Genomic DNA, 24,093 nt, shown 5'->3' on the forward strand with positions numbered 1-24,093 from the left:
CTGCAACGAATAGCGGCCCCAGCTCCGGCCTGCGGCGCCCCCCCCGGGTGGGGGCGAGGGGTGACGGTGCAAACTGGGCACTCGCGCCCCCCAGCTGGCGCTTCCAGCTCCGCAGCAGAGTCAATTACAAGCCGAGTCCAGAGCCCTGGTGTCCGTGCGGTTCATTTCAATCGGGGGCGTCGTGAGCTCTGAAAAACACCCCACAGCCACGTGGGAGGGGACACAGGGTGGTGGGAGGGAGCTCAGCTTGGTATGCTCCACATGGGGGGAGGGGGGGGATATGCATTTGGTACATTCCGCAAAGGGGGTGTGCATTTGGTACATTCCACAGAGGGGCGGGCATGAAATTGGTACATTCCACAAAGGGACGTTTGATATGTCCCACAAAGGGGGGGAGGGTGTGAATTTGGTACCGCCTACAAAGAGGTGGCTATGAAGTTTGGGATGCTCCACAAACGGGGAGGGGAAGTATGAATTTGGTACATGCCACAAAGGAGCGGCTATGAAATTGGTATGTTTCACACAGGGGGGAATGAATTTGGTACGCTCCATATGGAAGGTGACGAGAGAAGGCGGGGCCGTTTCTGGTCGGGGCAGACCCCTTTCCTGCCTGCGACTGTCAGCTTATGGAAGCCGCTGGCTGGCGTCACTTCCGGTGAGGGCGCCGAGCCCCGGGAAAGGTCGGCGCAGGGACTTCCGCTCTGTGGCCGGAAACCCGACACCCCTCCTCCCTCACGGTTTCCGCTGGGGGGCGGGCGGCCTTAGCCTCCGTGTCGTCACTTCCGCCCTGGGCCCAGACCGGGGCAGCCCGGGGCTCCTGTGTCCCCACCGGGAGGAGGAGGCGGGCGGAGGTGAGTGCGGGGGGGTTTCTGTGTGACCCACCGTAATTACCCCTCCCCCCCCCAGCCGCGGGGGGAGAGACACCCCCCTGTCACGGGGGACCCGCCCCGCCCCCACACACAGACAGCCCGTCCCCTCCCCCCATCCCAGGAGAGACCCCTCCCACTGCCTCACATTCATGGGAGATACACCCCCCCCCCCCGCCAACAATCAGGGCAGAGACTCTCCTATTGCCTCCCCCAGCCCCCCACCCATCTCCCCCTCGCAGAGCAGCAGCAGGCGTCATCCAGCAGTATTCACTGCTTCCAAAGAAATGGTACCACCCCCCCCCATCCCTAGCTTACCAGTTCCACCTCAGCTCTTTCACTCAGCCCCAGAGATCAGCTGCAATAATTCACCCCCCCACACACACCCCTCCCTGCCCTTCCTGCACACACACACACTAATTGCAATGCAGAGATACAGCATCCCCTAGGGCGGTGGCTCTCAACATTGCCAGGCGAGTGTGCCCCTTTCAGGAGTCTGATTTCTCGTGCGTGCCCCCAAGTTTCACCTCACTTAAAAAAGGCCTGCTCACAAAATCAGGCATGAAAATACAAAAGTATCACCGCCCCTAGTACTGAAAAATTGTTGATTTGCTCATTTTTACCGGATAATTATAAAATAAATCCATAGGACTATCAATATTGTACTTACATTTCAGTGTATAGTCTATAGAGCAGTGTAAACAAGTCATGGTCTGTATGAAATTTTAGTTTGTACTGGCTTTGCTGGTGCTTTTTATGTAGCCTGTTGCAAAACAAGGCAAATATCTCGATGAGCTGATGGAAGATTTCTGTGTACCCCTGATCGAGAACCACTGCCCTAGGTATTCCTGTTTCTTCTTCCCAGTATAGTGAGTCCACCTTGCTGTTTCTTTCCCAGCAACTGCAGAATACCCCCAGTCTCCACCACAAGTGCTCTTCACTCAATTAAACAGAAATCACTTTAAAAAAAAAAAATCTGTTCTGGTAACACCCTCTTAACTCAAATGCCCAGTCAACAGGTGGGAGGGAAGTTCTGTGTTAAAGATTTCTCGCTTGATGTAAACCTTTCTGCCATTAATAGTCTTTTGTGAGGAAAAAAATGGGGTAAATAAGATCAGGATTTCTAAATAAAATTATTTTATTTTACCCCGCTAACTCCCTTTGCAGGCTGCCTTCCTCATAAAGAAGCAGTTTTAAGAATGAGCAGAAACCCAGTTAATTTTGTCCTTCCCTAGTGGCTTCAAAATCTATGCTATGGAGGTAGAAAAGCATATCATGAATTACGCCTTGGATAGGAAGCATAGCCCAATGGGTAGAGCATTGGACTGGGAATCAGAACTCCAGTCTCCTGGCTCTGCCACTGACTTTGGACAAGTCAAATTATCTGGCTGTGCCTTCATTTCCACCTCCCGTCCTGTCTAGTTAGACTGTAAACTCTTCAGGTCAGGGACTGGCTCTTATGGTCTCTTTGTACCGGGGTCCCTGATCTCTAGGTGTTAGCATAATAAATAACAACAAACTTCCTCCTAAGGCCTTAATGTAAGTGGGAAATTGTGAGTAGCCTGGGGTAGGGCCCTCTTGTGTTGTGTTTGTCTGTACAAGCCGCCTTTATTCTTAATAGGCTATCTCACAGGGAAATAATAAGGTTAGTGAGACTCGTATAAGTGTAGGGCTGGAAGGGACCTCAAAAAGTCATCAAGTCCAGCCCCCTGTGCTGAGGCAGGACCAAGTAAACGTAGGCCATCCCTGACAGGGGTTTATCCAACCTGGCCTTAGAAACTTCCAGTCATGGGGACTCCACAACCTCCTTTGGATGCCTATTCCAAAACTTAACTGTCCTACTTCACAAAAAGAAAAGGAGTACTTGGGGCACCTTAGAGACTAACAAAATTATTTGAGCATAAACTTTCGTGAGCTACAGCTCGCTTCATCGGATGCATTCAGTGGAACATACGGTCGGGAGATTTATATACATAGAGAACATGAAACAATGGGTGTTACCATACACACTGTAACGAGAGTGATCACTTAAGGTGAGATATTACCAGCCGGGGGGGGAAGGACCTTTTGTACTGATAATCAAGGTGGGCCATTTCCAACAGTTGACAAGAACATCTGAGGAACCGTGGGGGGTAGAATAAACATGGGGAAATAGTTTTACTTTGTGTAATGACCCATCCACTCCCAGTCTCTATTCAAGCCTAAGTTAATTGTATCCAGTTTGCAAATTAATTCCAATTCAGCAGTCTCTCGTTGGAGTCCGTTTTTGAAGTTTCTTTGTTGAAGAATTGCAACTTTTAGGTCTGTAATCGAATGACCAAAGAGACTGAAGTGTTCTACGGCTGGTTTTTGAATGTTATAATTCTTGACGTCTGATTTGTGTCCATGTAGTCTTTTACGTAGAGACTGTCCAGTTTGACCAATGTCCATGGCAGAGGGGCATTGCTGGCACATGATGGCATATATCATATTGGTAGATGTGCTGGTGAACGAGCCTCTGATAGCGTGGCTGATGTGATTAGGCCCTATGATGGTGTCCCCTGAATAGATATGTGGACACAGTTGGCAACGGGCTTTGTTGCAAGGATAGGTTCCTGGGTTAGTGTTTTTGTTGTGTGGTTGCTGGTGAGTATTTGCTTCAGGTTGGGGGGCTGTCTGTAAGCAAGGACTGGTCTGTCTCCCAAGATCTGTGAGAGTGATGGGTCGTCCTTCAGGATAGGTTGTAGATCCTTGATGATGCGTTGGAGAGGTTTTAGTTGGGGGCTGAAGGTGATAGCTAGTGGTGTTCTGTTATTTTCTTTGTTGGGCCTGTCCTATAGTAGGTGACTTCTGGGTACTCTTCTGGCTCTGTCAGTCTGTTTCTTCATTTCAACAGGTGGGTATTGTAGTTGTAAGAATGCATTACCCTCTGATCCCACTGAGGGTTACCAAGAGAAACTACACCGTTTGCTCAAGAAACTCCCTGAAAAAACACAAGAACAAATCCGCACAGATACACCCCTGGAACCCCGACCTGGGGTATTCTATCTGCTACCCAAAATACATAAATCTGGAAATCCTGGACGCCCCATCATCTCAGGCATTAGCACCCTGACAGCAGGATTGTCTGGCTATGTAGCCTCCCTCCTCAGGCCCTATGCTACCAGCACTCCCAGCTATCTTCAAGACACCACTGCCTTTCTCAGGAAACTACAATCCATCGGTGAAAGAAGAAGAATAATGACTGGAAGTTTCTAAGGCCAGGTTGGATAAACCCCTGTCAGGGATGGCCTACGTTTACTTGGTCCTGCCTCAGCACAGGGGGCTGGACTTGATGACTTTTTGAGGTCCCTTCCAGCCCTACACTTATACGAGTCTCACTAACCTTATTATTTCCCTGTGAGATAGCCTATTAAGAATAAAGGCGGCTTGTACAGACAAACACAACACAAGAGGGCCCTACCCCAGGCTACTCACAATTTCCCACTTACATTAAGGCCTTAGGAGGAAGTTTGTTGTTATTTATTATGCTAACACCTAGAGATCAGGGACCCCGGTACAAAGAAACCATAAGAGCCAGTCCCTGACCTGAAGAGTTTACAGTCTAACTAGACAGGACGGGAGGTGGAAATGAAGGCACAACCAGAGAATCAGACTAACACGGCTGCTACTCAGAAACCTGTCCTACTTCAGTTTTCTAGTATCTAACCTAAATCTCCCTTGAAGCAGACTAAGCCCATTACTTCTTGTCCTTTCTTCAGTAAACATCGTGAACAATTGATCACATTCATCTTTATAACAGCCCTTAACATTTGAAAACTATTAGCAGGCCCCACTTCCGTTTTCTCTTCTGAAGACTAAACAGGCTGAGCTTTTTTTAACCTTTCCTCATAGGCCAGGTTTTCTGAGCCCTCCTCTGAACTCTCTTCCAACTTGTCCACCTTTTTTCCAAAGTGTGCCCAGAATTATACACAATACTCGAGCTGAGGCCTCACTAGTGCTGAGTCGAGCAGGACCGTCACCTTCCTTGTCTTACATATGACACTCATGTTAAGGCAACCCAAGAAGCAATCTCTTGGGCTCTGGGCATTTGGGGATAGCTGTTCCAAGATTCCCACGGTGCACTAGTCAATGTATGGACAAAGAGGTTGATTTCTCTTCAGTGCCTTTGGGTGGTAATTGAGATCTAGTTCTTGTTGTCAGTAGTTGGCTGCGCGTGTGTTCTCTGTGTCTGCTGTACTGGCTCTGGCCAGGTAGATGGCAGAGCAGACCTCGATTGAACTGCCCAAAAAGACCACAAACTCTGGTGCTTGGCCAGCTTTATTGCCGACAAAGCATGGTACTAGCACCCCATAGACTCTACAGGAATACTATTATATGTATGCCCATGACAAAGGACCAGCTCAGTCAGTGGTGGGACTTACCACTGCCACCTAGCCTGGACTAAGGGTTACGGCGAGGTACCTCAACATTTATAGACTGAAACAAACAATCGGGGATAAGCAACTTGCGTGTCACTTTACGTGTTTCATGACATGTTTGCTGTCTCCCCTTGTACCTTTATCGTGATGCTTCAGACAAAACGTCCCTATTAACCACCCGTCTTTGTGCTTTACTCCTGATGTTCTAGATCAAACACCCCCCATTCATCGCTTCTGTCAAACCATCTTGTGCCACGCTGGGGTGTCCCTGTGCTGGCCTGCTGGAATGTGTTTACATATTCAGTGTGTTTTAGCAACGCCATCCATACTTGTGCCAAGTTTACGTACCGGACAGTGAACTTGCTGGCAAGCATCTGCTTTTTGACAGGGCCTGACTTTTGCTCATAGCATAACTTTTGCTGACTTTGGTTCAGGCCTTAAGTCTTTCACCAGGCCCATGCTTCAGGCTCTGTCTTCCTACTATATTCCCCCTCCTTATGGCTTTTTCCTGGGAGGATGTTTACTCATCATCCCCGGGAAAACCATAATGCATGAACTTCGGATGACCCAGAGGGCTAAACACTGTTACATGGCCACCTTACATTACCATTCACACATTCATTCCCTGTCTGTCCTTTGGCCTGAACATTCACTCAATTAGATTTTCATTTGCAGTGTTCCTAGTCCCATATAGTGGTCCTGGGAATGTTAGGTCCGGGACTTTGGTTAAGGGATATAGTTTTAGAGTTGTTCTGAAATACTGCAGGAGATATTATTACAACGTGTCCCACAGTGCTATGTGTATGAGGAATAAACCAAAAATTTGGAGTAGTGACATCACAAATGAGGTCTTCGTATATACATTTTCTCTGTAATCGGTTACTATACAGTTTTGCCCATCCACTTTATAGGTTTCCCTTACCCAATGGTGACATCCAGCAGTAATTTTCACTGGGCAGGAAACAGGAGTGGCTCACTTATCTGTACCATTCATTTGGCCTGAATTATTGTGACCACGCACTGGAGTTGTGATGTCAACAACGTTCCTGGCATAACAAGCCACCGTGCGATGCTCTTTAGGTTTGCCTTGCTGCATGGTACACCAGTAGTTGACGTAGATACAGTTGTTTCTTTTAAACGCTGTCTACCAGATAAATTGATTACTGTCCGTTAAGTAGGTATCAAGTATTGCTGTGTCAGGGATTTAATGTTGGTAATATTGGAACAAGATTGTATTAAATAGCACATGCCTCAGTTAGGATGCACTGTCATTGACCCCAAATTATGACTGGTGCTAACAGGGAATTTGCCCATATGACCTGACATTGTCAGTTCTCCACTGTTTTTGTTATACACTGAGCGCAAAGCTAGTTAGCTGTGAATCACTAATAAGGTTAGGCAATTTTCTCTGGCTTTTTTTAATGTTCTCTAATGAGTTGGTTATGGAAGTTACTATGTAACTCTCATAAGCAATATAAATAATTTCTTTACCAATTTGGGGTTTTTTTTCTTGCCTTCATATTGTTTGCTGCCATTAGTTTGTTAATTTTTATTTGTGTTTGCTTAAACAGTTTAGCGATGTCGTGCACATTGTAAATGGTGCACTGTTTCTTCAGTAATTAGGCCCTTAAGATCATGAATTACAGGTTCAGAAACAGTTTCCACTGCCTGGTGGTCAAAATAGTTAATGTTTTGTTATATAAATGTTCATATTGTCCCTGTTCCAAATTGGTCCCCAGAGTCAAACAATCTTGAAATGCAACCCATAATTCCCTCTAGATTTTGAAGTCACCTATTTTAAGAGATCCCAGACGGCTGAATAGTCTCTTATCCAGCCCTTAATTCTTATCATTCCTGATAAGAAGCTAGTATATCAATTAACAAAGTATATGGCAATAACACAGTTGCTTTTACACAATAAAACCACAGGCATATGAATTCACTTTGCTCAGTAAGATACAGTTTAAATGGCAGTTAAACCTGGTCCAACTAGTGGATTCTAGCTGATTGCCTACTTAATTGTCCATAATATGGTAGTCTGAGGTGTACTTGACCAGTCTGTTGTTTATAAAGCACTTCATTTTTCTTACTTGATGCCAGGGGGTTTCTTCACTGTGCATTGATATCTTCTGGAATCTTTGGTCTGTGGGATGCACCCGTAAACAGCTTAAGTTGGTTAACATAGTAAAGGTTTGGCTTGTTTGCTTGTACATTTCTCTTGTTTTCAATAACCCAAATTTAGTACACAAATTAACTTAGTTTGTTTACACTGTAATAGGAACCAAGTCTTTTATAACACAAGGGATGCTTTTGTTATGATTTTCCCAATTCTTTAGCACAAATAGACCTGTTTTAGATACGTTTGCTTTTGTTGCATAGACATTCCTTTTTAGTAAATGTATGCATTACCAATTTTTTCATAATATAATGCTCAACTGCTAAAATGGGTGCTCACAGTCTTCTGTGAGAAGGTATATGGCTCTATCAAGGTTCCTTGCCCGCTCTGAACTCTAGGGTACAGATGTGGGGACCAGCATGAAAACCCCCAAAGCTTATTTATACCAGCTTAGGTTAAAACTTCCCCAAAACTATTTTACCTTTTGCCCTTGGACTTTATTGCTGCCACCACCAAGCGTCTAACAGATATATAACTGGGAAAGAGCCCACTTGGAAACGTCTTTCCCCCAAAAAGTCCTCCTCAAACCCTACATCCCCCTTTCCTGGGGAAGGCTTAATAAAAATCCTCACCAATTTGCATAAGTGAACACAGACCCAAACCCTTGGATTTTAAGAACAATGAAAAAGCAATCAGGTTCTTAAAAGAAGAATTTTAATTGAAGAAAAAAAGTAAAAGAATCACCTCTGTAAAATCAAGATGGTAAATACCTTACAGGGTAGTCAGATTCAAAACATAGAGAATCCCTCTAGGCAAAACCTTAAGTTACAAAAGTCACAAAAACAGGAATATACATTCCATTCAGCACAGCTTATTTTATCAGCCATTTCAACAAAACAGAATCTAACACATATCTAGCTAGATTACTTACTAAGTTCTAAGACTCCATTCCTGTTCTGTTCCCGGCAAAAGCATCGCACACACAGAGAGAGCCTTTGTTTCTCCCCCCATTCCAGCTTTGAAAGTATCTTGTCTCCTCATTGGTTATTTTGGTCAGGTGCCAGCGAGGTTATCCTAGCTTCTTAACCCTTTACAGGTGAAAGGGTTTTTCCTCTGGCCAGGAGGGATTTTAAAGGTGTTTACCCTTTATATTTATGACAGGCTCTCCCCGACTGAGCACTGTGTTTTAGGAAAAGTTAGTAACAGAATTTTTACCAAGCTTTTTAGAGTTAATTTGCTTGTGATCCCAATTCCACCTTTGTTAACTGTTTGAAAGCACAAACTTTACTAACCACTACTTCCCTTTAGCATAATATAAAAGAAGAGTATAAAAATTAAACCAAAATGAATTTCAAATGCAGGTCTATGGAGGGTATAAAACTTTCATGATGCTTGGTTGTATTTGGGAGACAAAGGTGGAAACCTGGTGAAATTGTTTGGTTAGCTTTAACATTTTGCAGTATAACCGGGCATGGTATATATGGTTATATTTTTTGACATTTTTTCTATGGCATTCTTATAACTATATTTCAATATTTAATAATGGTGAAAACAAGTTTATAAAAACCCAAATAAGAAATTGACATTGTGTTAATACCTTTACATTAATGTTGAGGTTTCCCCTTGCGTTTTTTCCTGTGATTAATAAAAAATCATTCTTTTTGTTTGCAATTGCATTATTTGTTGGGCAAAAGTATGTGTACATATATTTATAACTGAGGCCTTTTTGAGCTTTGCAAAAAAAATGGTATTATGATGGTTGTCCCACCACGATATTAAAATAGCGTGGTACCACTTATAATAACAAAGAGGATTACATTGACTTTTTTGCAACAAAATTAAAACAAAACACACAGCATCCAGCACAGGACAGCATACGTGACATACAGGACAACCTTACAATTAAAGGTGAATGGTGCCGGAATTGTTTTCATAACTAGACAAGATAAGGTGTTAAGAGCTTAGTTATTAAAGCCATGCATTCTAGAAAACAAACAGGTAAACAGAAGTTAAACATCTAAATAAGCCAGTTATATTTTTTTAAACTTTAATAAGAATGGATAAAAATGTATATTAAGTTATTTGCCCACTTTGTTATATTAATTTAGTAAGTTAGGCATTTTCCATTACTTTATATTTTATTTTTAAAACTCTGCTGTATGGAAATAAGGAAAACCCATGTTTCAAATATTAGTCAGTGGTTAGGATTAGAAGCAGAGTCTGCATTTCTGGTGCTTGGCAGCCCTGTCTTTAAGAAAGTTAGGTAAGTAATTCCAGCTGTTGCATTCCTGAAGGGTTAAAATAATTAATTCGCTGGACTTGTTTAGAATACAGTTTTTTGTTTTCTCGGTTTTGTTTTCAGTTGCTTCCTCTCTTTCTGTAATAACTACAACTTTTAAAACAAAGAGAGGGCAGAAGTGAAGAGAGGTCGGGGGTGGGGGGAAGTAACCTAGGAAGGGAGGCACCCAAATAAATTTGTTAGTCTCTAAGGTGCCACAAGGACTCATCTTTATTTTTGCTGCTACAGACTAACACGGCTACCACTCTGAAACTAGGAAGGGAGGGACACCTGAGCCAAGAGAGATCAATTAACTCTGTACGGTCATTTTAAAGTACAGGCAGGAGCAGCAAGTTTAGCAGACAGAGGATATAAAGGAAAACTAAGGGGTATGTACAAATATTTGAGAGAGAAGATTACATCATTAGCTGTGAGCGAGGAGTGGGGCTCAGTGGGTTGAAGCAATTGGGAACTCACACCCCTGGTTTTTATCCTGGCTCTGAGAGGAGAATGGGGGGGTCTTTATCTGCTCTTACAAAACCTGATTTTGTTCCCCCAGTGTCTGTTGTTTCTGTCTGCCTGCTAAATGGATTGCAGGAGCGTGTTTCTCTGCTGCAGTGAACCATTTCTGGGCAACTCCATGCGTTAATTCTTCGATTCCTCATCCTCTCGGTTTTTCACTTTGAAATTCTTTTGTATCTACTCCCCTGCAATCATGTCTCTTAAGGCAATGGTTTTCAAACTTTTTTTCTGGGGACCCAGTTGAAGAAAATTGTTGATGCCCACGACCCAGTGGAGCTGGGGATGAGGGGTTTTGGGCTGTGCAAGGGGCTGGGGCACATGGGTTGGGGTGGGGGGGGGGGAAATGAGGTGTTCAGGGTGTGGGAGGGGGCTCTGGGCTGTGGCAGGGGATTGGGGTACAGAAGGGGGTCAGGGCTCTGGGCTGGGGCCAGAGATGAGGGGTTTGGGTTGCAGGAGGGGCTCTGGGTTTGGGGGGGTCTCAGGACTGGGGCAGGGGATTGGGGCGCAGGGTTGGGGTGCAGACTTACCTCTGGCAGCTCCCGGTCAGCGGTGCAGCTGGGGTGCAGAGGCAGGCTTCCTGCCTGTCCTGGCACCGCGAACCGCGCTGCGCCCCAGAAACAGCCAGCAGCAGGCCTGGTTCCCAGGCAGAGGCGCACAAGCGCCCTTCCCCCCATCCCCCCAGTTCCCATTGGCTGAAAACCAGCCAATGGGAGTGCAGAGCCGGTGCTTGGGGTGGGGGCAGCGCGTGGAGTCCCGTGGCCCCCTGGCCTAGGAGCCAGACCCATTGCTGGCCACTTCCGGGGCCAGCGCTATGTCGGAAGAGGTAGGCACTAGCCTCCCTTAGCTCGGCAGCACCATCCTGGGAGCTTTTAATGTCCCAGTCAGTGGTGCCGATCAGAGCTGCCGCAACCCAGCACCTTACGTGCCGCGACCCACAGTTTGAAAAACACTGTCTTAAGATGCTCTGTTTACCCTACCGTTTTCTCCTGATTTACCGATGCAGTGAGAGTATTGTTTGCTACCTTTTCCTCCTGTGCACTTACTTGGTCATTCCCAATGTCTCCACTGCAGCACCCATTCCAGTCTTTCCATGTTCCATCTTTTAATTTTGCTCGGACCACCTGTTTCCCATTTCTGTCCCAGTTCTTCAAGCATTATCTAAATACCTGAAGCCCGGTGTCGCCCAACAAGGTTTATTACGAGGGGATGGCACTTTTCTTTTTTGCAGTTTTTCTACAGCTGTTTCCAATTTTCTGTTCTGTTCCTGTGCTTTCCAGTGTGCTCTGTTGCATTTGTAGCTTCTTTTAACTCTTTTTTGGTTTCTGCTACTTGCCCCGCCACTCTTGGGGCATGTTGTCTGAACCATTTAACAGCCGTGGTCATATTTGTTATTTTTTAAAGCCTTGGTCTCTGCCATCGCTTTACATATTCCAGTCCACGTTTCTGCACTGTCTTTTTTGAACGCATGTGAACCTCCTTTGCTGGCTACCCAGCGCATCCATACTTCATCAGACTCTGGAGATTGGAAGTGAGGGTGTAGCAAGGCAGAGCATTCACTGGCGTGGCACCTCCTGCTGGTTGGTCTGGGAATTAGCTCTTCAAGCTTTGCAGCGCCTCCTGCTGGCCAGTGTCTCCCTTGATGCCACCTGCTTCTCCCTTTTTTCCACCACACTTTAATTCAGGCCCCACGTCCCTCCCAGCCCGCGGTGCCCCTTTGCTCGGGCATTGCCCCCTGACAGGACCCCACACTCAGGGGTCCTCCCCTCCCTGGGGAACCCCAATCCCCCTGTAATGATGCTGCCCATGGGAGCAGCTGAGGTCACTCAATTAGGGTGAACTGTAAACAAAACGGGGCAGACAAAACCCCAAAAGCTGGTGGATATTCCAATACTTAGATTTACCAAGCCAGCACAAAACAGCTCGTGTATTACTTCACTGGTTACTCAGAAGTCCAAACAGCACAGTTCCCTTAAAGTGCCCAGCCTCCGGCCTCCATCCAGACACACATGTCAGATACGATGATGATTACTGAAAATCTTACCATATAAAAGAAAAGGTTCTTCCAATCCCAAAAGATCAGCCACACATCCAGGTCCAATTATAACTTAGATTTTATCCAAAATACACGCTTATAGTCAATTCTCGTTAACTAAAATTTATTAACCAACACTCTCTCTTTTCTTTTTTAAGAGATCAATATACCTACAGACTTGAATTCAATTCTTGCGGTTCAGATACAGAGCAGAGATGAGCTTGTAGTTGCCAGAAGTCCTTTTGGAAATAGTCTATAGGTTATAGTCCAGTGTCCATATTCAGGGTGACTCCAGTCAGTGACTGGGGATCTCAATCCTTATGGTTTAAGGTTTCCCCTTCTTGAAACCCAAAGCAGATCTGAGATGAAGAAGGATACTGTCCCAGGGTTTTTATACATTTCCAGCAGCCTCTTGGCCTGAGAAAACAGTAGGCTTAACTTCCCTTCTCCTAAACATCATGGTAATTAGCACAGGATAATTCATCCATTAAACAGTTCAGATACAGGTTACCACAATCTTCAGAGAGACAAATAGACAATAATACTATTGCCCTCCAGTGTCTTCCTAAATGTTAATATTCCTCTTTTGATCTTTGAATCAAAGCTATAGCCATAGACAAGACTTGGTTGCTTACATGACAAGACCTGAACAAACATCTACCCTTTTATCTCTAACAATGCAGACTTGCATTTCCAAGCTCTATTCATTTACATATCTTCCTAACCAGTCTTTAAAGTTCAGCCATGAATCAGGTTAGTTTGTGAGTTAATTAACTCTTTCTGGGCCTGTCACCTTTCAGTGAGATATTCTATTACACTCATAACGTCACACCCCCTAAGCCCACCTTGCCTCAGAGATCGACTGCCAGTCTTCATCTAGCTCCTTTTCTCAGGGGCAAATTGTAGGCTGAAATGGCCACTCATCATGGGCAAGGGGGTTTGGACCTGCTGCCTTTTCCTGGCCTGGCTGCACCACTGCAGCCTCAGTACCCCCACAGGCCTTGGGGCCTCGACTGGCCAGTGTTCCCCAGCTCTGCCTGTCCTTCTACAGCAAGGCTCTGTTTAAGATACACTTCTCTAGCTAGTAGCCAGGTCCTTCCCACTCCACCACTGGAGTGAGACTCCCTCTACCTGGCTCCCAGCCCTTTTATCAGGGCCAGCTGGACCCTAATCGGCTGTGGCCACACCTGCGGCTGCCAACCCAAACAGCCTCCTGCCAACCCAATCAGCCTCCCTCGCTGCTTTCAGCCCCAGCCCTCTCTAAGAGCTGACTTTTAACCCTTTCCGAGCCGGAGCGGGGTGACCGTCCTGCTACAGAGAGAATAAGGGGATTCTCTAACTCGGGGTTTTCTGCCATGTTAGACCACAATTCCTACAGTGGGAAGCTCGCCTACTTACCAAATCAGCAGTCGGGGTCACCAACGTTGTCAGTTGTTGGCTGCGTGTGTGTTCTCTGTGTGTGCTAGGTACCGGCTCTGGCCAGGTAGAAGGCACAGCAGACCTCCAGCGAACTGCCCGGAAAGACCACAGACTTGATTTAGTGGTGAAGGCGCTCGGCCAGGTTTATTGCCAACAACGCAGGGTGCTAGCTCTCCACACGCTCTAGAGGAACATTAGTCCATGTATGCCCGTGACAATGGACCAGCTTATCAGTGGCAGGGCTTTCCACCACCAAGTTACGGCAAGGTACCTCAGTGTTTATAGATTGAGACAGACAATCTGGGATAAACAACTTGGGTGTCACCTTACCTGTTTCATGACATGTTTGTTACCTCCCCTTGTACCTTTCTCCTCCTGCTTCAGACAAAACATCCCTCTTCACCACCCGTCTTTGTACTTTATTCCTCATGTTCCAGACAATACGCCCCCATTCATCACTTCTGTCAAACCATCTCGCGCCAGGCTGGGGTGTCCCTGTGCTGGCCTGCTGGAATGTGTTTACGTATTCAGAGTGTTTTAGCAACGCCATCCATACTTGTGCCAAGTTTATGTACCAGACAGTGAACTTGCCGGCAAGCACCTGTTTTTTGACAGACTTTTGCTCATAGCGAACCTTTTCCTGACTTTGGTTCAGGCCACAGGTCTTCCCCCATGCTCAAGCTTCAGGCTCTGTCTTCCTACTACCGTTCTGATACCTCACAACACGCCAGCCTTCAAATGCTTTTACCAGTCCAGTCTGGCAATTCCTAGGCCTCCAGCACTCTGATTGATCTGTTGATGTGAAGGGAGCCTAAGAAAATTCACTCCACCCTAGGTGATTGTTGGAGAGCGAGGCAATCAAATCCTTCCCTGACAGCCCCTGCTAATTGAGTGCGCCATCCTAGAGGGAACAATCCCACAGGTGCCCAGAAGTGGAGGCCAGGTCGGATCAGCCGCTGGAGCCCCCCAGAGGGAGGCAGGACTTTAGAATGACGTTCACACAATAATTTTAGTTTGGGAAGAGGGGAGCTGTCGAGGGACTGGACTGAGGGCTTCAAAATCGCGAATGCGAGGACGTTCACATTGATGGTCTGGTGGATCTCCGTCAAATGCTTGGGGTTTCCAGAGGAGCGTAAGGGAGTGAAATTCAATAGTATTTGGCTACCACCTCGCTTACGCTGTCTTGGAAACCCCAGCCTCAATACTGAGCTGGTTGGTGGACTCGAAGAATCTGCGGAGGTGTCACTGTGGCAGGGATGTCAACGTGGTGAGGGGGACTGGCTGGCTCACAGGATACAGGCCCTTTTGCCTCTCGGGATGCCAGCTCTGGTCTGGCTCCACAATGGAAGGACTGGAGGACTGTTGGCCGATGGAGAATGAGACCTTTCCCCTCTAGGGGTTACTGGCTACAATCTAGGTCAGTAGTGACTGAAAGGCCTTCCTGTTTGAGGGCCGTTCTGCATTCATGAGACTAGTTGGTGGATATCAGTCAGACCTCTGCCAGGGCATCGGAAAACAGCAGCCCCTTTGCTACTCTCTAGCTCCCTTGTTGGGAAACTTAGCAAAGGGTCAAGGAGTGAATGGGCCACAGAGGTTGCACATCCTTCTTACACACAGGAGCCATGATCCCAGTCCTGCCGGCACTAACCACTAGACCCTTCTTTCCTCCCAGAGCCAGGAATAGAACCCAGTCCCTGCTCTGACCACTGGACTCCACTCCTTTCAGTTTGGTGTCATACATTTTTATAATCAAAACCTCCCCTTTTATTTCAGTGTGGAGCAGCCCCAAACATGTTTAATTTGCAGAAGCTGTTCCCAAAACCCATTTCAGTGATCACTGATTTTTTTCTAACTCCCTTTCTCAAAGGCTAGCGGGGTGGCTGAACGAAATTGAAAGTAATACATTGAAAATGATCTGTCTTAGGTACTACAGCAATAGAGGCCTGAGCGCCTCACAATCTTCTATGTATTTGTTTTCACAGTGCCCCTATAAGGCAGGGCAGTGCTGTTTTCCCATTATATAAATGGGGAAACTGAGGCACAGAGACTAAGCAGCTTGCCACGGTCACACAGGGACTCTGTGGCAGAGCTAGTAACTGAACCCAGAACTCCCTGACCCTAGGCCAGCACCTTAACCCCCTGGGCCATGATAAAACGGACAGAAGGAAATACAATAACTCCTCTCTTAACGTTGTAGTTAAAAGTGAAACGATGTTAAGTGAATCCAATTTCCCCATAAGAATGAATGTAAATGGCGGGGTTAGGTTCCGGGAAATTTTTTTCTTGCCATACAGTTCAGTATAAATAGTTGGGAGGTGCCCCTGTCTTACCCCACACAGGCACAGCCCCTGGCACTGGGGACAGTGAGGCAGGCAAGGAAGCTGAAGGTGCTGTAGGCTAGGAGAAGCACGTTGCGCACAGCAGCAGCAGCTTCCCCTACTCTGCAAGCACCTGGAGCAGGGGGCTCAACCCTCAGCCCGCACACTCCACCCCTTCCCCCAAGCCCCCACCCTTAACCCTCCTCTTCTTCCCCCCCCCCTTTACTCCTCAGGCTGCGTCCTCCCTCCTCTCCCCTGCCTCCTGCCCACGGCAATCAGCTGGTTTGTGGTGTTCAAGAGGCAGGGAGGGAGGGGGAGCCTGCGCGCCATGTCCTCCCTCTTCCCCCCCATCCCTCCTGAACGCCACAAGCCAGCTGATTGCTGCGGGCAAGAGGCAGGGGGAGGAGCGGGAGGGTGCTGATCTGGGAGGGCGGATCTGCCGGCAGGCGGGAGGCGCTGTGCGGGGGGGAACGTGTAGGGAAGCTGGTGGGGGCCGCCAGCTGTGGACAAAGCAGGCAGCCAAATGATGTTATAGCAAAGCATTGCACAACTTTAAATGGAGCATGTTCTGTAATTGAGCAGGGACGTAAGATCGAAACAGTGTTAAGCGAGAGGACGTTAAGTGGGGAGTTACTGTACTATATTTTGCACAGTTAGGCTGTGGAACTTATTGCCTTAGGACAGGGGTCTCCAAACTGCGGGCCGGATGCGGCCCGGGATTTCCATTTGTCCGGCCCTCCAACCAACAGGGGAGAAGCAAACAGCTGAGTAGGCACAGCCAGCAGGCAGGGGGAGGGGCCACCGGCAGCAGCTCGCGGAGGGGTGGGGGGGGTAGTTCAGCTGAGCTGTGCGGAGGGGTGAGTGCCCCTGGGAGCCAGGGTCCTCCCAAAAGGGGAGCCAACTTAGAGTAAAAATACAAGCCAGATGCTTAATTACGATCTCCAATAAATGGAGTAAAGAAGATGGAAATTAACAATTTCATAATGGTTAAATTTTAGCTACAGAACTAATAGACCCAAACAGTCCCAACCAACAATGGGAACATGGAGCTTCTCTTACCAAAGTACAGCCAAACCTTCAGTCCTTTGTCATTTGCTTCAGCAGAGCAGGCACGTGTAGCAGGCACAGGGAGAAGGGAGCTGGCATGGGTCAGAGCAGACCCAAAAAGGGGAGCCTGATTTCGAATTTAATGAAAACTGACACAATAGCGTAGTGTTGTTTTTTTAACGATTTTTCATATATTTTGCATATATTTGCATATATTTAATTTCTTTCACAGTCGCTTCGGCCCACGAAGCCCCTTCAGAAATCTAATATGGCCCTCGTCTCATAAAGTTGGGAGACCCCTGCCTTAGGATATCGCTGAGGTGAAGAGCTAGTGGAATTCTAAATAGCTTTGGACATTTAGGTGGGTAATAAAAATATCTGGAGTTGGAAAACTGCGACCCCTTTTTGACCTGAGCTGTTAGCTAGTGATCCAACTCTGCAGGTTGTTACCATTAGGAGGAGAAATTGGTGATGGAGTCAGGTGTTTCTTTGATGCAGTCCCTGTTTATTTACAAAGTTCTGTTTCCCTGAACACAGGAGGAATCGAACAGGAAACAGTCTCAAGACCTTTTCCCATCAGCACTCTGCCCAAAAGCACTCTCTCTGCTTTTTCTTAGGGTCACAGCCTCGCTGCTTTTTCTGGCTGGCCTGAGCTTTCTTAGAAACTTAGTAATGTGGGGCTGGAAGGGACGTCAAGAAAGTCATCTAGTCCACCCCACCTCCCCACACTGAGACAAGATGGAGCATAGCTTATTCTTGCTGTCTTTTCTGTCAGCTTCTCTGCTCTTTCTGCTGCTTCTCTCACAGACACACGCAGCTCCAACATCCTCTCCACCACTTAACTCACCAGCAGTGTGTTGCTTTTTGGGGGGCCATGACCCGTGCCTGTGTTTTGGGTGGTGGCTTCCATTGTTTCAACTATCTGGTTCCGTAAAAGAGCTTAATTGTTTTCTTAAATTTATCCAGAATGGAAGGAGACTGGTTCACCCATTTGCTTCAGTTAAGTTTAACCCAACCCATAATAATAATAATAAATTAATATGTATTTTAAACTAGTTTTGGCTGAGCTAAAAACCCTCCTGGTGCATGAACCGACTTCTGACTACTGGGGGCTGAGGTAGATTTTCCTAGGAACATGTTATCCCATCGTTGGCCACTGGGGGGTGTCTCTTGTGTCTTCCTCTGAAGCATCTCATGCTCGGGCCAGTTGGAGATAGGATATTGAGATAAAAGACCCCCAGTCCTCTTTCCTATGTCCATAAGTAGGTGTCAACAGAACCCCCAAGATGTTTCTAAAGCAGTCTGGGTATAAATCTCTCTTTTCAGTGGATCAAGTTTGACCTGCTTTGTATCTGTGATAAAATCCGACCAGTTCTCCAGTCTTCCACTGAGACTTCCAGGATAGACAGGACTTGAATTTCTAATTGTGGGATGGGAGGCGAGGTGAAGAAATTAGTTTAGCCCTTTTAGGCCATCACTGTGTATCACAAAGAAGCAACAGTACCCAGCTTGATCTCCTCCTCAACTGGAGGAGGGGGCGTCAGCTGCAGCCACTTTCGGGGGTGGTGCCTCAGAGCCGATCACGTGTATAACACAGGAGTGCTCCGGTGACTCTTGACGATCATGTGATGTTTGGGCTCCTTGTAATGGAATTGTTTCCCATACGACATCCACGTTTCCGCACTCTGTGCCCTCAGCTTACCGCTGCCCAGATTGTGGGAGAGGGCACCACTTGCCCAGAGCCACTGAGAGATCCACGGAGCGTGTTGGGGATCAGCTGCTGGCTCGTCGCTGCAGCCTGCTGCGAATGCTCAATCCATTCTTGTGGAGTGAAACCAAAAAGTGAGTGGGATCTTCTCTCTCCTCCCGACTGTTTGATGAAAGGCCCCATGTCCCATTCCACACACACCCTGAGCCAGCCAGTCCCTCTGCCCTGGGGCTGGATCTGAGCCAGCGCCCCCTAGAGGGGAAAGGCCCCATTCCACACAACCCCAAGCCCATCAGTCCCTCTGTGCGGGGGCCAGATCAGAGCTGGCTCTCCCTGGAGGGGAAAGGCCCCCATTCCCACACAGCTATTTCCCCCTTGTCTTGCAGGTACCATGGCTACCACCAACCCCCTGGAGAACCTGCAGGTGGAGGCTAGCTGCTCCGTCTGCCTGGAGTACCTGAAGGACCCGGTCATCATCGACTGTGGCCACAACTTCTGCCGGGTCTGCATCACCCGCTGGTGGGAGGAACTGAACCGGGACTTCCCCTGTCCCGTCTGCCGCAAGACCTTCCGCCACCGCACCCTCAAGCCCAACCGGCAGCTGGGCAACATGGTGGAGATAGCCAAGCAGCTGCAGGCCACCAAGCGCAAGGTGCGGGACGAGAGCTTGTGTGGGAAGCACAACGAGGTGCTCAACCTCTTCTGCAAGGAGGACCAGGAGGCCGTCTGCCTGGTGTGCGAGATCTCCCACGACCACCGCTCCCACACCGTGGTGCCCCTGGACGACGCCTCCCTGGAGTACAAGGTGGGAGGCTGCCGAAGAGGTGACACCCAGGCCTTTCCCCAGGGCCGGTGCTTTACAGTCCATGAGCTGGAGAAGGTTTCCCAGGGTCCCTCTAGCATCTGTCTTCACTGTAGAGCTAGCCCAAGTTCTAACCCACCCCCCTCATCCATATGTAGCCCTCGGGTGCCGCTTTCACTCACCCTCATCCAGTGAGGATGCAGGCTAAATCTCTCCAGAGCTGGTTGTCCTCCAGTGCCTTCCCACAATGCCACCTGTGTCCCCGGAAGGACAGACAAGTTTTCCCACAATTCACTGGGAAAGAATCAGCTCTGATTACCGCAGTGCTGAGATCCAGGGGATATGCCCCCAGAAGTCCTAATGATACACACAGGGGAGCGCAGCACCAGTGGAGTCTAGCGGGTGAGAGCAGTGGGGGCTGGGAGCCAGGACTTCTGGGCTCTGTCCCCAGCTCTGTGAGTGGTTAGATGAGGGTGGACTGAGACTGGACTGTCCATAGGGGACTGGGTTCTTCTCTGGCCTTGACTGTGCCTCCCAACAGCTGTAAGCCCTTTTCCTTACCATAGCGCCACCCATGGCCCATCTAAATGCTAGGGAACTGACCATCTGGTTACTGCTGATTTGAGCCTGAATCTTGTGGCTGGATCCAGCTTGTTAAATGTTCTTTGTCCTCCCAGGAGAAGCTGCAGCAATGTCTGGAGCCTCTGGAGCGGAAGCTGCAGGACATTGCCCACTGCAAATCCCAGGAGGAGAAGAAACCCGGAGAGCTGAAGGCAGGTGGCAGGGGCTCAGGGGTTTGCTCTGTCACCTGTGGCTGGGTCATCCATCAGATGTGCTGATCCAGCCATGAGTTGCGGAGCTGGGTTGGGCAGGGTCCCAGCTTGGATAGGAGACCTGCGGGAGGCCTTAGTAGGGGGCACTCTCCCCTCACAGTCAGTGCTGGCTCCCAATGCCCCAGTCTAATGCTAGGGGGCACTGTGCTTCTGGAAGTGCCATCTTTGAGACATGTCAGAAACCCTGCTTGTGTGAGATGAGTGAAGATCTCCTGTTGCTTATCTCAGGAGTCACAGCACTGCCCCTGGGGTCCAAATCCCAACTCAGGTGGCTCCGTTCTGCCTCCATGAGCCCCCTGCAGTCTGGTTTCAGGTGGATATGGGGCTCCCCTTTGCATCCTCCCCCACGCTATTCTGCGGCTTTGCCTCGCGGTATCACAGCCGCCGCACTCCGCCCCAGAGGTGGCTGCATTTTGACAGCCGGTGGAGCAATCTACATGTACGCTCTGCAAAGAGAATAACCATCTCTGCCCACCTATAGAGAGGTCCCAGCCGGGTTCCCACTGCACTCAGCTCCTCTCTGTTCAGCTCTGTGGAGACATCCCACACAAATGCACCTGGGATAATCTCTCTAGTTGGACCTGGGGCAACACCACCACCATCACCTGGGATCCCCAGGTCTGGGGAACACCCCCCGTCCTGAAACCCCCTGCTCCCTTCCTCTGTAGCCAGATCTGGGGAGACCCCCTGTTCTGCTGCTCTGTGGCCAGATCTGGGGGAGACCCGGGCTCATCCCTTGCCTTTCCCCATACCTGACTCCAGCTTGGTCCTCCCCTCTCCCCGCCACTGCAGAGAAAGGTGGAGAGCCGTCGGCAGCTGATTGTGAGTGAGTTTGAAGAGCTGCACCAGTTCCTGGAGGAGGAGCAGCAGGTGCTGCTCCGACGATTAGAGGAGGAGGAGAAGGAGATCCTGCAGAAGCTAAAGGACAACGTGGCCCAGTTGTCAGACCACCGCCTCTCCCTCAACCAGCTCATCACTGAGATTGAGGAGAAGTGCCTGCAGTCGGGCATCGAGATGCTCAAGGTGAGGAGCCCTGAGGGGCATCCTCTTTTCCTGGCCCTTAGGTTGGTACCCAGCAGGACGTGGCTGAATCCCTGGGCAAGCACGCGGATTTCCATCCTACCCACAGAGATTTCTCCAGAGAGGCTCAAAATGGCACCCCTGTCTGGAGTTTCCAGAGTGGGGGAGTTGAGGGACCTCTGTCCTCCAGAGCTTCCTCCCAAGCCACTTCCAGCTCTTAAGGCTGGAGGAAGCAGCCAGAATTCCCATCCGATCCCTGGAGCTCCCACCCCAGGAGTCTCCTGAGCCCACCGAGGGGCACTGTTGGACATCTCCATACGGATATGGATGGAGCTCCGTCTCCATCTAAGGAGGCACCCAGAATTTCCATCCTGTCACAAGAGTTTCTTCTGGGGCCTATTCTGAGCTTGCTTCTCAGATACCTGGCTGGCTTTGGAGGAAGACTTCCTGGAGAATCCATAACAAGGACATTTAACCAGAGGTGCCTTGGAGCTTCCTGCCAAGGGACCGGCCACCTCCTTCGGCCTTGTCTGCCTCTAGCACAGAGACCATTCTACTGGCCTGCAAGTGCTTGCACCAGGGTAGCTTATTCCACTTTGGCAAAGTGAAATAAGTTAGACTGGTTCCAGTCTCCACCTTGTCCCAGCATAAGTCTGTCAGTAAAGTCTCACACCCCCCAACCAGCATAGCTATTCTACAGGCGTAGACCAGGCTTTGGCCATCAGGAGGTCCCACTTGGATGGGTCAGCATGACTTTGTTGGGAGGAGGGAGGTTTAGGGACCTCTCTCTCTCTCAAGAGCTACTTCCTGACTCCTTGGTCTGCTCTGCTCCTTAGAGGTGCCCCACTGAGGATCTTAGAAGGGCTCCGACTGGAGCTCTGGCCGGACCCAGAGAAGGCCCTTGTATCTCCCAGGTGTCCTCAACGTGGTGGGGGAAACCTGGCCCCTGAGATGTCGTCGCATGCAGATGTGCAAAGAGCCGAGACCTTCCGAGGCTGAGCCACGAGCTCTGTGGTTGAGCCACTGCCCATCAAGGAGGCTGTCGTGCCGGGGGAAGGTCTGGGAGGTCCGTTGCTTTGCTGGAGACGTCTCAAACCAGGATGGGCCAGAACGCTGGGGACCTAGATATAGGGGGCCAAGCCTGGCTGCCTGTTGGGACTGGGCGAGATGGGCCCTGTTTGGGGCATCTTCAGCTCTGATAGGCAAAGCATTGGGGGATAGGATGTAGGAGACGATCCTGGCATAGGTGGTGGACGGGCCTTGATGGGGAATCTCTCTGGGGAGCAGGCGGTGGGAGACCTGTCCCACCCTGGGGTTTGGGCAGCTTGGATACTGCCTGACCAAGTCCTGGAACCTCCTTTGATCCACTTCTTTTCTCTTCCTGTAGGACATAAAGAGCACCCTGGAAAGGTAAGGCCTCCATTTCCCAGCCCTCACCCTGGGAGGTGAAGACAGCACCGTCCAACCCTCTGCTCTCAAAGGGGAAAGGATCTGAACAGGGCCGGGGCCTAGTGGGTGGGTCAGAGCTGCAGGAATGGACAAACAACTGAGCCAGCCCATGTCTTGGACCAAAATATCAGAGTGGGGTCTGGTGGCTTAGGGTGGGGGCGCTGGGAGTCAGGACTCCTGGGTTCTATCCCCAGCTCTGGGAGGGCAGTGCGGTCCACTGGTTAGAGTGGGGGGGTGCTGTGAGTCAGGACTCCTGGGTTCTGTGCCCAGCTCTGGAAAGGGAATAAGGTCTAATGGGTTACAGCAGTGGAGGCTGGGAGCAAGGATTCCTGAACTCTGGGAAGGGAGTGGAGTCTATTGGTTAGAGCAGGGGAAGGGGGACTCGGAGTCAGGACTCCTAGATTCTGTTGCTGGCTTGGCTCGTTGTTTGGCTTCTCCGTGCCTCAGTTTCCCCCTCCTAGCCCTGTGTCTCAGGTGCAGGCAGGGTTTGTGAGGCAGGATAAGTGTCTCTGAAATGCTCCGTGTTAACAGTCCTGCCCTTCCTCTCAGAGTGCCTGGAGGAGAACTATGTTACAGGCCATGCGGTGCTCAGATCCGACAGTGACTGTGGCAGACAGGTACCTTGGATAGGGTAGGCCAGGGCTCTGGCCCTGTGGGCCCCTGTGCTGGGAGCTCAGACCCAGCTGATGTGGTGCTAGCTGTATGTCGCCCCCTTCAGGTGTGAGACGGTGCAGACCATGGAACTGGCCTCGGTCCCCATCAAGCTGGAGAAGAATTTCTGCAGCTTCCCGCGGCAGTACTTTGTCCTGCGCAAGATCATCAAGAGGCTGATCGGTGAGTGGGGCTGCTGAGGGCTCTGCCGTGGGTGGGGTCCCTTCCTTCCCTGGTCGTGGGGAGCTGGTCCCTCTCCCACCCTGTTCGCCAGAGAACATACAGGGCCTGGGAACCCTGCTGGCTCTGAAGGCGTCGATGCCTTGGTTAGCGTGAACCGGGAGGGGTAGAATGAGCAGGACCCTCCTCCCAGTGCATTTGGGGGCCATTGGGGGAGGGGAGGGGGAAGAGAAGTGAAAAGGGTGCTGTGGGAAGGTTTGTGGGGGAGGGGGGCCATGGAGGTGGGTTGTGGGGGGCATGAGGCTGAGAGACTGGGGGCACTGGTTTGGAGGAGGTCAGTGGGGAGATCAGTTGGGTCTGTTTGGAGGCGGAGGGGACTGGCACGGAGGGGATTTGGGAAGGGTTGGCGGGGACGTCAGGTGGGATGAGTGGGGAGGTCAGTTGGGAAGGGG

At 49.4% G+C, this 24,093-nt stretch overlaps 1 protein-coding gene across 4 annotated transcripts in view; it reads left to right on the top strand.

Moving 5' to 3' along the window:
• The first annotated feature begins 636 nt into the window (after nucleotides 1-636).
• The window catches only part of TRIM39 (tripartite motif containing 39), a 28,522-nt gene continuing 5,065 nt past the window's right edge, over nucleotides 637-24,093 (top strand). The window contains exons 1-8 of one of the 4 annotated variants that reach the window (XM_073311158.1): nucleotides 725-851; nucleotides 17,231-17,359; nucleotides 18,696-18,840; nucleotides 19,093-19,511; nucleotides 20,186-20,281; nucleotides 21,104-21,364; nucleotides 22,749-22,771; nucleotides 23,529-23,644. In XM_073311158.1, the coding sequence (XP_073167259.1) occupies nucleotides 19,098-19,511; nucleotides 20,186-20,281; nucleotides 21,104-21,364; nucleotides 22,749-22,771; nucleotides 23,529-23,644 (910 nt within the window). In that variant the 5' untranslated portion in view covers nucleotides 725-851; nucleotides 17,231-17,359; nucleotides 18,696-18,840; nucleotides 19,093-19,097. Of the gene's footprint in view, nucleotides 852-17,230; nucleotides 17,360-18,695; nucleotides 18,841-19,092; nucleotides 19,512-20,185; nucleotides 20,282-21,103; nucleotides 21,365-22,748; nucleotides 22,772-23,528; nucleotides 23,645-24,093 lie in introns of all 4 variants that reach the window. The other 3 variants (XM_073311157.1, XM_073311161.1, XM_073311160.1) reach the window with 3 other exon arrangements.

Source organism: Lepidochelys kempii, chromosome 14 (genome assembly GCF_965140265.1).
Source record: "Lepidochelys kempii isolate rLepKem1 chromosome 14, rLepKem1.hap2, whole genome shotgun sequence".
Lineage (NCBI taxonomy): Eukaryota > Metazoa > Chordata > Testudines > Cheloniidae > Lepidochelys > Lepidochelys kempii.